The sequence below is a fragment of the Hibiscus syriacus genome, unplaced genomic scaffold, assembly GCF_006381635.1.
Source record: "Hibiscus syriacus cultivar Baekdansim isolate YM2019G1 unplaced genomic scaffold, ASM638163v2 tig00011662_pilon, whole genome shotgun sequence".
Lineage (NCBI taxonomy): Eukaryota > Viridiplantae > Streptophyta > Magnoliopsida > Malvales > Malvaceae > Hibiscus > Hibiscus syriacus.
In genome coordinates, this window is record NW_024062253.1 from 314,242 (window position 1) to 327,085 (window position 12,844).

General features: G+C 33.2%; 1 protein-coding gene across 3 annotated transcripts; it reads right to left on the reverse strand.

Moving 5' to 3' along the window:
* Positions 1-2,583: 2,583 nt before the first annotated feature.
* On the reverse strand, positions 2,584-10,910 carry LOC120204756. 3 transcript variants are annotated; one of them, XR_005523981.1, is made up of 5 exons: positions 9,617-10,910; positions 9,458-9,553; positions 8,356-9,283; positions 7,854-8,208; positions 2,584-2,595 (listed from the first exon to the last, which is right to left on the reverse strand). XR_005523981.1 is itself a non-coding variant. In XM_039204783.1 (2 exons), the coding sequence occupies exons 1-2, from the start codon at positions 9,783-9,785 to the stop codon at positions 8,919-8,921; spliced, it is 693 nt and encodes a 230-aa protein (XP_039060714.1). In that variant the 5' UTR covers positions 9,786-10,910; the 3' UTR covers positions 8,220-8,918. The 3 variants fall into 3 exon arrangements, 1 of the variants encoding a protein (XP_039060714.1); XR_005523980.1 differs by having other exon boundaries at positions 9,458-10,910; XM_039204783.1 differs by lacking the exons at positions 2,584-2,595; positions 7,854-8,208 and having other exon boundaries at positions 8,220-9,283; positions 9,458-10,910.
* Positions 10,911-12,844: the final 1,934 nt, after the last annotated feature.

The window sequence follows — 12,844 nt, forward strand, 5'->3', positions numbered from 1 at the left end:
AGTTACCCTGATAAGTGCTTAATTTAGTTAATATTTTTTTCTAAATCACAAAAAACCATAGTCTTTGTGGATCAACCCTGCTTCTCTATGCTACCTTTTCCTTTCTATTTATTAAGAAGTCAGGAATTATTTTGATAGCAAAATGACGGTTATCATACCCTCTAACCATACACCAAATAAAGTTCCTTAGAACTACATCCACAAGGACTTACCCTAGACCCATATGATCTAGGAGCCAACGTAAGGGAGTACCTTGGGTCCAAAACGACTTACCCTAGTCAAAGCGTAAGATCCACCTGAGGGGAGTGCCTCAGGTCCATAAGGACTTAACCTAAGCACAAAGCAAAGAAGACACCCTATGGAAGTAACATAGGGTCCAAAAAATCTTACCACTATGCCCATTGAGATTAGTTGCCATCCCAAGGGTCCATAAGGAATTACCAAGATGATCGGAGTAAACCTACATAGCTTTCAGAATACATCCCAAAAATACCCCAATAAAATAGTTTCAGATAACACCAATACAATCAGGAGATCATAAATCATATATTTTACAGTAACATTAATCTAGAGAATATGTACCAGACAATCATAAATTTTAGATCAGTAAAAACAAAACTCACGAAAAATCAGTAAACAGAACCATGCTTTCAAAATCATTTAAACAATCATGTGCACATGGTAGTTCAGATATATATTTAAAATAAATAATAGCACACAAGGAACTCACCTCACAAAACGGGTCGATCTAAGAGATCTACTGAGCGCCGATCTCGTTACGATCAAAAGTAGTACTCAATCCTAAATCAGATCAGAACAAGGTTACTATAAGAATTATGTGCTGAATATAGTATTTAACAGAGTTGCAAAACTATATATGCATTCACGGATCACGCGATCAGACTGATCGAGAGGAGTTGAGTCGAGTAGTCGTACAGTTAGGAGAAACAAGGGTACCTATGATAACCAAAGTCATAAATATCTCCTCGTCCTTCCTTTATATTTCCTTAACCAAATTAATTAAAATAACTATGCATGCTCAGTTTCAAAACTCAATTAGGAGGATTTCGGGTTAGAATTTGATTAAACGAACTTCAGATTTGGAATTATGACGTCAAAAAACATAGAATATGAATTTTTCAGAAAATTTAACTTTTTGGTCAAAATCTACGGTCAACAAAGTCAAAATCAATGAGTCTAATTGATGGTCAGGTCAAAGTCAACAGTTCAATCAAGGCCAATGGGTTGACTCAATTTTTTCGAAGTTGACTTAGTCCGAGTTGACTCAGTTTTAGAAAAGTCTCGACTGGGAACGAAGCCCATGCACGACGATGGTCAGTAGTGGCGCGTGTGACGGTGACAGGGTCAGTTTTGGATGGTCGATTACTCCTCATTCAACCACTCACCGAAATCAACCAATAACATATCAAATATTAAGCCGAAACAAGCTTAAATAATTGAAAAAAGGAATCGAAGGCTCACCCAAACGACATTCGACGAACTAATGACGGTGGAGAGACGAACCTGGTTGAGTTTCGATCCAAATTGTCTAGTGAACCTAATGGCACAGGCGGTAACGTAAACGAACAGTGGGTTTTACCGAAAATTTCAAAAACAATGTTCGAGTTTTAAGTTTTTCGACAAAGATTTTGAACAGCTCTCCACGACATTCGACGGTGAGTCGCTGTGAGTGACTAATGGGGTTTTGTCAGACATGATCAACTCTTCCAAGTCTAAGGACGATGTTGTACACCGACGATCGACGATTGAAATCATAGGTTGATTCTCAAATGACTTTTTTTTATTTTACGATAAACGATCACGAGTTTGGGCGGCTGGCTGACAGGGTTGGAATCTCGAGGTGTTGATGGTTTAAATGGTGGTGGTGGTGTAAGTCATCGCTGATCGGAGATGGATGAATGACGGTACCTTGATTTTGGAGAGAAATGAAAATTTCTAGAATCTTGTTATTACACGGGGAAGAGGTTGATCCAAGTGCATAAGGAAACCATGGATTTTGGATCCTAAATGGCTAAAGCTTAGAGTGAAGATTCAGGAATACATGGGTTCAAAACCCACAACCTAAACTTTTTATTTTATAAGTCTATAGGAAGATCAGTAAAATAATATGCAAGCCCTTAAACTTTCTTTATTTAACTAATTTGACAGATTTCAAAACAAATTCAAATTTGGTCCTCATAATTAGTCCAAATAATTATAAATATCGTTCAGGTAATTTTTAGGGTATGACATATGGACTCCGATTTATTGGAATATGAATGCAAAATTTTGTCACATGAACTGCTAATTATGGATTGATAAGAAAGACCACTTAAGTTTTTTGTGACAACTAAATTGTTGTACTTCATTTCATATGTAACAGAAACATCTTAAGTCTAAGCACATATACATTATGTTTCTAGTTGTTAAAGAAAATTCAAAGTGGTTATGTGTTTATAGAGAATATTGGTACAAACTCATAATTGTACTCTTACTAAGGAACTGTCACACAAGGTCTTTCATGAGCACACTACTCATGTTGGTGTAATATCAGTTAAGGACATTTGATTTTAGTGGGAGTTTGTAATTTTATTGCTTATTTATTATAAAAACAATTTCAGTTATTCAGATTAAGGATATTTATTTTAAAGTTAATTTTTACCAAAATAAATTCTGTTTTAGTTTATCCACACTCTGATTTTGGTAAAATTTTGATATCACTAATGTTTAAATAGGACCAGTGGAAATAGACATATATGGTTCACATTGCATGCAATTTCCATGTTATGCTCCATGATTGATCTATGTCATTTGACTTTGTTTATATGTGACCATTGATGGGTCTAGTAATGATTGATATGGCAAAGACCGCTTTGATCCTATATAGATATAGTTGATGGACGAGATTGTTATAGAATACCTATTGCATGATAACAAGTTTTGAGCTCATAAGGTTATGCATTTATCAAAAAACATATGTTGCCAAAGTGGGAGATTGTTGGATTAAAATCCATAGTTATGGGCACGTAGTTATAATATATTTTGTTATCATATAATATGACATAAATTAAATTACCAATTATGTTATAAAGTCATAAGGTATTAGAAGTGTCATGGAAATAGAAGTGTAGATAATATTAAAGTTGTATTTACAATTCAACGAAGGGTAGAGTTATAAGTACATACAATAATTGATTCTTAAATTAGATGTATAAAGGGGTGGTCCCCTAGAAATAGATAATCTCGTATTTACTCTTATCCCCATCAGAGAGTTTATAATTAAGGAAACTCTATCTTCTTGGAAGATCACAACCAAAGAAAGAGTCAAGGATTTCAACCTATCAATTAATTCAGGTACGCTTTCGCATTTGGTATTTATTCTATTCTTGATGGTTTAGCATGATTAGATCTTAGTTGTTTTTCATATTTATTATGGTTTGGTTCTAACAGTAATTTCATGGAATTTTAAATACCACTTTCAAAAAATTTGTTTTAATCCATATATAGATTTCTTCAACTTGCATAGCAAGTTTTCATTATCACTATAGGAGATTTTTTTTCAGGTTCTTTCTTGTCTACCTTTTCTACTTGGTCACAATTGAGAAAAAGTAATTTTCACATCCATTTGTTGCAACTTAAGGTTAAATTTTTTTAATGCTAACACGATGCATAAGAAATCTTTCTTGGGTAATGGACTAAAAGTCTTAGTGTAATCGATTCTTTCTAGTTGAGTGAATCCTTTTACAACAGTCTTGTTTTATATCTTTCATTGTTGTTCATTAGTCTCTTTTTATTTTTAAAGACACATTTATATCAATAACTATTATACCACCAAACAACGGTAAAAGATCACAAACACCATTATTTTTCATGAATTCATTTCATCCTTAATAGCGTTGTAGCACAATTCTAATTTATTATATCTCGTGAATTGTGAAAATGACTCAGGGTCATTTTCAGCTCTGATATTAAAGTCAAACTCTTGTAAATGCACAATGTAGTCGCAAAAAAAATTGATTTATTTTCTCTAGTAAATCTCCTTAATGTTGAATCAATATTTTCTTATGAATCATGTTGTTCAATTGATTGTTTAATAATTTCTGAAGTTTCGTTAACAACTTGATACATTTGAAAGGTTTTCAACTGTTTATATATTTTAATTGATTGGTTGTTCAACATTCGTCCGATTACACTTGAGATTTACTTTGTATGATAAAAAATCTCTCACTTGAAGTGAAATGTTTATCTATTGAAATTGAGTGTCAAGATAAATCACTCTTACTAATTATGGCGTACTCGAGAAATTTTGTATTTTCTTGCTTCTACAATTCCAGTGCCATAAAATGGAAAGTAAAACTTGCATCCTTTAGACCTTTTGGTCAATTAAATATCCACTAATGGTCCTCGAATCCAGTTATATTTCTTGTGATTATAATGTTTCATTTCATACTGGTACAGGGATGGATTTAGTCGAGTAGGGACGATCACCCTTTAAGAATTTAAAATTATCATATATTTTATATTTTTTTATGTATTTTCTATTGAAAATTTATTTTCACTCCCCTAAAATTTTATAAATTCAAGTTTTCCCCTAAAATTCTATAAGTTCAAATTCACCCCGGCATAAAATCATGTGTCCATCCATGGACAAACGTCGTTGTACGCGTATATGTCACAAACTCGATTTCTAACATTTGAACAACTCAAAAGGTGTCTTTTGGGAAAATCTTGGTTGGAACTCAATTTAATATATACATGGTTGTTTTGAGAGCTTCAACCAATACAGACTTAAGTAGCTTAGAGCTACTAATCATACTTCACACCATATTCATTAAAGTTTGTTTGTTTTTTCGCAACACCATGCTGATCTCGTGATCTTAACATGGTATATTAGACAATATATCATTATCTTAAAGAAATTTCGTAAATAGATCAAGTGCTTGTCTATCTTTAGTATGTATACCATAATGTTCACCACCTCTACCAGTTCTCACAATAATTTTGATTTGCTTAGCACATTGATTCTATATTTCAGCCTTGAAAACTTTAAAGGCTTTCAATGCTTCTTCTAATATAAAATTTATTTTTAATAATTTTATATAAAATTTTAATTTTTTTTAAATAAAGTATCATTTAACACCCTAGATAGCATGAGGCTCGGCCCTTAGCTATCAAAAAATTACATTTTCTTTTTCTACTTTTTCTTTCTTTTTTATATTTTTACTAATTTTTAAATCGTACATATTTTTAATGGAATTAAAAAACTAACATTCTATCGGTATATATCATAAAATTGTGGACAGTACTAATCCTTAGGCTAGAACAAAAAAGCATGTACTAATATTTATAGACAAAATTGTGAAGTTGTATTTTATTATTGTCGTGTCTAATTTGATCTATTTTATATATATACCTTATGTGCTATGATTTTTATTATAAATTTTTTAAATTTGTTTAATTATATTTTTTTCCTTTTTTAAGAAATTATTTGTAAACTTTGAAAATATCTATAGTGCAAATAACTTGCTTTTTTATTTATATAGGGTAAATATAAGGTATTATCTATTCAAATATAACTCTAAACTTCTTAACATTAAATGCTCACACTCCTGACATTCTTAGTATTTTAACCTAAATTCTTAAAGAAGAGCAACAATTTCTTTACCACGAACTCTATTTAATTCATGGAGTTAAAATAAATTAATTGAGAGAAACAAAATGATTTTTTGGAACCTTTAATATTAGTTGGGTGAGTTACACATGCATGTATCTTCCATAAATGAGCTGTCGGCAAAAGAATTTGAAAAGTTTGGAACATTAGCCAGTATAATAGAAATTCGATATGTCGTTTAAACCAATTAAATCAAGAGTAAACATACATTTAATATTTAAATTATTAATTTTATTATGTTTAGATATTTAAATTTTAGTTTTTTAGATTATAATTAACGTTTAGATTAAATTTTAAATTGATATTTTGTCATTATAAAACTAACATAAGTTTTAAATTGATATTTTGTCATTATAAAACTAACATAAGTGTTAGCGTGTTATTTTTTATTTTTTAATTAATGATATATCATTATCTTATGGTGATAAGATAATATTATCATTATATTTTTAACGGCAAAATACAAAAATTGAAATCTAAACTAAACAATAGTAGTGATTTTTTTTAAATGTAAAATTTAAGTGCCAAAATGAAACAAAAATAATAGTTTAGATTGTAATTTACCGTTAAATAAAAAATCACCCAACTCAAAAATCCTTTAAACCGATTAAAAGAGAAAAGAAAATGAAACCTTAAAAGTTGGTTTTAAACTTGTATATTTCATGAAAATTTATTATGTATCATGTATGTTGAGATTTAGATGACTAATCCCTTCGAGTCATACTAAAATTTGTATCATTAAAAAAACAGGTAAACTATACATTTAGTTTAGAGTTTTGATCATTTTAACCTATAAATTCTTAATTTTTAAAATTATGTTTAATATTTAATTTCATTTCATTTTAGTATCCGCTGTTAAAAACTTAACGCGTTTAACACATAAACTATCTGTTTTGGCTCTTTTAGTATCTAAACTTTCAATTTGTTCAAAACTTAATATTAAATTTCAAATAAATTATTAAAATGAAACAAAAACTAAAATTTTTAACGGTATAGTAGAAAAACAATTGAACACATCCTCAGACATTGCTCAAATTCTAAAGAGGTTTGGAAGGAAGCTAAAGCCCAAAAATTTGATGAACGGTTCGATAACAGGGATACCGATTACCAAGGGGTGGATTACAGTGAACTGCAAATAAAAAAAGCTTGACCAAAATGGAGTTGGCTGGGGAACTACTTTTTCAACCTTACTTTGGGGATTATGGGAAAATAGAAATGAACGAATATTTAGAAATTCTACCAACGATCCCAAACAGTAATACTTTCAGAGCTATAATCTAGCTAGCGAAATCAAACATACAATGGAAAATTCTTACCAAAAGATTGCCAGAGAACCAAAGTGGATACATTGGAGAAAAACCCTCTGCTGGTTGTTGGACCCTAAACGCCGATGGGGCGTGTAGCTCTAGATCTAGGATGGCTTCTGCGGGAGGGCTGATTAGAGATGAAAATGGCAGATGGCTTCACGGGTTCATGTTAAAGACAGGCCAAACAAGCAGTTATATGGCTGAGATATAGGGCATTCGGCAGGGCCTCCTCATCGCCAAAAAACTTGGACTAAGAAACCTCATACTCGAATCAGACGCGAAATAGGAATTGGATTCTCTGAAAAAAGAAAGAAACGATGACATGCAAAGAGAAACTATTTTTAAAGATTGTGAAAAACATCTTAGAAGTGGGATGGGCTCGAGAAATTCACCCCATCTGGAGAGAAGGTAATAGAGCAGCTGATAGCTTGGCAGACTGGGAAGCCATAGGGTCTTCACGGACTTGATGAACCACCGGGAGAGATTGCTGCTATCCTTCATTCTGATAGAATAGGAATAGACTTTCTAAGGTGGAAAATTGTACTCTGGCCGCTATATCTACTGTACCGGAAAAAAAAACCAATTAAACTTTAGATATTATTTTGAAAAAATTGAAAGTTTAGGTATTAAAATAAATCAAAACTGATAGTTTAAGTACTAAATAAATAATTTACCCTAAAAATATATCATTTATTGAATATTTGTTATATTTAAAGCTTGTTTCGTATTAAAACTCCTTATTTGATTCAGTCGATCTATCAAGGACCTCACCAATTCGACCGCATGTCTAGTTAATAGAGCACTTCGACTGCAAAGGATGAGCAAATAGCTTAAAAAAAGTGTTACTTTAGGCAATTCTTATTTGAGCTTTTCACCTTGCTAATATTATTACAACCTTCTAAAATGTATCATTCCCTCACAAGCCAATGTCCCTTCAAGATCTCCAATGATTCTAGCTACACGAACCTCAAGACCCCTTTGAACTTCCTGAAACAACGATTTCATATTATCAGAGAATCGCTTCATGTCGAAACTGGCCGTCTGCTCTAGCTCCACCCCTGTAAACCCAGAGCCTATTTTGGTTTGAATTTCCATCAACTTTTGACCCGTTGCAACCATGTATCTCTGCAAACGGAATGTCTCCTCTAGGAAATGCTCCAGTGTTCTGGTTTCCCCTTTGGTTTTTGCACTGGTGCAATCTCCTTGACTCGATGACGGATCGTTTTCGTGCTGAAAATTTTTATTGAGATTTGAGATGGTGATAAGAAATTTAGCAATAGGATAGTATTGGAGTACCATTTGATTTCAAATTTTAACAAATATGCATGCAAAAAAGTTGCAGATCACCAGTGAAAACCATTGATGATCATGGCTTACCATCCTCTTACAGAGATCGTCGGTCTTCCCTTGAAGGGACTGGTAGCGGTTCACTTGTTTGTTAAGCAAAGATATCGGTCTTCCTTTGAAGGGACTGGTAGCGGTTCACTTGTTTGTTAAGCAAAGATATCAACATTAGGAAGGCTTTCATCCCTTTGTAATCTCCTTCCATGCCCTCTATAGTTTCTTGCTTTCCATTTAACCTCTCAAGCATGAGATTTTGTTGTTTCAACCTTTTGATCTTGTAAGAAACTCCAAGTGCTTGAAGATCCATCCTCCATGGGTTGCTTTTGGTTTTAGCAACCTCTGAATGCGCAACTGATACCGATTTATCACCAGACTCGACCACCAATGAACCATTAGTTTCTTCTTGAGGTTCTCTTTCTTCTTCAAACTCCTTTTCAGGTGACTGAATAATCAATCTGATGCTTTTGGACTCATTGCAAGATGGGATTACCTCTTCATTATCTAGCAAAGTTGTTTTCGATTCTTGCTCCTTCTCAGTCATTTTTTTCTTTATGATCTTGACTTTGGGCCAAAAGGAATCATTTGTTAGAGCTGGATCATGCAGAGATAAATTTAATGTCACCCTTTTGACAACTCGGAGGCTTCAATTGTGATGCAAACTGATCCTTCAAGGAATCTAATTCTTCTTCTCTCTCCAACAGCAAGGCCTCCAATTTCATGTAGTCTTGTCTTAGTTGAGACACATCCTGGTTCAGAACTTCAACATGGGACTGCAACCGCTCTGATTCTAGTTCCATGTTCAGCAGCTGCCATCGAAATTCCTCTAGCTTCTCGTCTTTCAATCTCATTTGTTCTGCAAATGCATCCAACTCCAAATGGTGCCTTTTCTCAATCACATTTGCATAATTTTCTGCCTCTTCTCGAACCCAACATTCCAGCCTTTTAACATCAGCTGTCACCACTATTTTCAAATGAAAACACAAAAAATCAAAAATCGATTTCAGAAATGATCAAATCTTAAACATGATAAGTCCTGCGTTTGACTGGACTACATGAAAGATATTACAGCTACTACTAGCTCATCTGCAATGCTTGCTAAGAAGAGAATAGCAGGGAAATTGTTGACAGTTCTCACCAAAATCCTCAGTCCCTTGTGGAGATTGAAAGTCTGTGAGAGGATAAAAGACTTCCGGGTCGGTTTTAAGTTCGGAAACATCCAATTTTGCACTGGTTGGAGCTTCGTTACGGAACATACCCTTCAACGAATGTCTCTCGTGTCTTGTCTCAGAGACGGCTTTCCACCTTTCTGTTTCCATTTCAGCTTGCTTCTTCTTTGCCTTTGATACTTTAACCTCTTTCAAAAGCAATTGTTTCTCAGCTGTATCTAATTTTGATTTCCTCAACATTGCAGACAAGATCTTATCCTTTTGCTCTAAATCCTTGCGCATTTTCGTTATTTCCATTTTTGTGCCAACATAACTGATTCCTCCTTCAGTTCCACCACTGCATTAAGCTCCATCTTTGTAGCTTCAACTTGTCTAAAGGCATCCCCCCATCTCTGCTTCTAGTTGCCTTTGATTCGAAACAATCTCAATAAAGGCAGTTTTGTGTTTCCAAAGCTCAGTGCAACCGCTCTGATTCTAGTTCCATGCTCAGCAGCTGCCATCGAAATTCCTCTAGCTTCTCGTCTTTCAATCTCATTTGTTCTGCAAATGCATCCAACTCCAATGGTGCCTTTTCTCAATCATCCTTCAACTTTTCTTCTAATTCCTTCACTTTCAACTCCATTTCTTCAATCATCCTGTTCTTCGACTCCACCGATACCTTGGTTTTGTTCAATTTGTCATTCAAGCCTGCAATTTCTTCATCTTTCTTTTTCCCCAAGACTCTCAGTTCATTTATAAGAGCTCCAATTTGCAACCTAAGCTTCTTTCTTTCAATCAACCATCCTTGCTCTTGTGATGCAAAGATGCTGACAACTTTTTCATTTGCTTTCGCATCTTCATGTCTCATTTGCTTCAACTCCTCAATCTCTCTATCTGCAATCTGGAGCTTTTGGAGAAGTTGAGCCTTTGCCACATCAGGTTCTTCTTCTCTTTGGATTCTCCATAGAAGCAACCCCAAGAGGTGAGCACTTCCTTGAAGCATTTTATCACGAAATTCACACCATTTCTCATCACACTCTTCGGATCCTATGAGGAATCTAGAGGAAAAATGGCACATGAAATACCAAAATACATTGGGCACAAGCTGTCACTTTTGTCTTCAGAGATGATTAGACGTGAACCAGAGATTCTCTTCTCATCCATTGCCTGTTAGAAGAAAACTGAAAAGAAATTCAATTCCATGTGTATTCAGTGTGATCTAATTAAGCTAGTAAAAATAATTGATCACAAAAGGCATTACAATAATGGAGGAACAACAATACCCTACATAGTGAGCTGCAAAAAGAAAACCTTAAAAAAAGGGTACAATCCATGAGAAAATAATGTGGAACTTACAAGAACAAAAGGCTGAAATACTCGGAAGAATTCGAAACCCAGAGCACAGAAAACCAGATTCTACAAGTTTTCCGTGGAAGATCTTTTTAATGGAAAATTAACCATTATAAACCATCAGGGAATACAAGTCTGCCAAATCAGTTAAAAAGAAAAAGGCGCAAACTTTGACAGAATGAAAGTTTTTTTTTTTTTACTTGTTTAGAGAGATAAACCCACCTGTTTCCCATCAACTAGATTCCCGGGTGTTTGCCATCATTGCTAAACAAGGAGTTGAAGAAGAAAATAAAGAAATATTTTTTATTATCTTCAATGTCTTTTCTTTCTTATGTTATTAACAGTAATCCATTGAATTAATAAGAATTGATCTATCAAAATAGTTTTTAAACTACATGCAGTGATTACATATAGAATAGTATAGAGTTTCCTTACGCTAAAAGTCAGAACACTTCAAAATGTGTATTGTAGTTCCATTTGGGACCAGATTACAAATTTATAAAAATATGTGCCATATAAGTTTGTTTTCTTGGACCACATTATCAACTCATAAATACAGCCTACAAACTGTTAAGAAAACCAAAAAAAAAAATCTTCAACAATCCATTCGACACACGTACCCCATGAAAACAAAATTCGGTTCGGTTGGAATTTAAAATCTAGAACAAAAAAAACAGATTTATTTTATTAGATATATATGTATATATATTAGTTTGAACTTATAGTAATTAATTATATGAAGAAAATATCGTCTTAGATAAGGTCTCATGCTATTCTCTTATTTTTATTTTTTGCATAATTTTCTTTTGATTTATGTATCCCTTATTTTGATTTATTTTTCCCCACATATTCTTGATGTATTTGATTTTGTTTGCTCTATTGCAAGTTTGTTTTTCTGCTTTTATGGTATGATTTTTTCTATTATTATAATAGTTTGACATTTCGTGTGCATTTATCATGGTGCATCTCCCGATCTAGAAAGGTCGATGATTTTTCATAGTTAGATACCATTTGTGACAGTTTATCAATACACTCAGAATCATTTGAAAACTAATCAATCAATTTTTTTTCTAAATATAGAGATTATACGTAGTTACTATATTTTTTTAAAAGATAAAATATGTATTCAAAGAAAAGTTTTGATTTAATTTTTCTTCGCACCCTGTAGATTTTTTTTGTTGCCCTCCAGTTCCAAGGCTTCGCCCTGACTAATTTGGACCAACCCGAGTCGCACTCTTGGTTTTGGTGGGTGAGTCTCCCAGTGGGGATTTTCTGCATACACAAGTGTTGTGATTTCGATAAAGCTCAATTCAACAACTGAATATTGCCAAGAGGAAGTTAATTGACTTTTTGAGTTTAGAGAGTAAGGTGTAAAAAGAGATAGACAATTTGTATAAGGATTTATAGTGGTTCGACTTCTCAACCAAGTCTACATCCACTACCTAAGCTCTTCACTTAGGATTTTCTAACAAATTCACTAATTTGTTCTTTCTTTTTCCAGGATAAAGAGATAACATTTACAACTACCTAGCTTTTCACAGGCTAAGCTATAACCAATCCCCTTTTACAAAGGTTAAAAAATGTAAACAATAAAATCTCTTAAAGGAATGTGTTTACAAAAATTAAGCTCACTAAAACACTAATATTTACAACAGAAAGGAAAAATAAGAATGAAAAACTATTCTCTTGTATTTGATTGCTTGGATATGTGTTATAACCCTTCTTCAAGTGTCCTCAACTTGTTTTTATATGTTGGAAGGAGTTTGTGACTGTTTCTAGCTGTTGGGGATGTTTTGGAGCCATTGGGGATTAATTTTCTGCAAAATAAAACTGCTCAGGACATGGAGTATCGGTACTCCTTTAATGAGTATCGGTACTACCTTTGTAATATTTAAATAAACTACTCCTTAAAGACTGTTGGGCTTGACCAATATCAATACTATGTTTCATGTTATCGATGCCACTGTGTAAACTAGTATTGTAACACCTCAAACATCGGGTTAGTGACGAAAAATGTAAGAATTTAC

Bases quoted from the DNA above. Each gene is read 5' to 3' on its own strand.
- LOC120204756 (XM_039204783.1), bottom strand. From the start codon at position 9,785: ATGGAAATAACGAAAATGCGCAAGGATTTAGAGCAAAAGGATAAGATC. The intron at 9,284-9,457 runs GTGAGAACTGTC...ATTTGAAAATAG, and splicing joins ACAAGGGACTGAGGATTTTG to TGGTGACAGCTGATGTTAAA.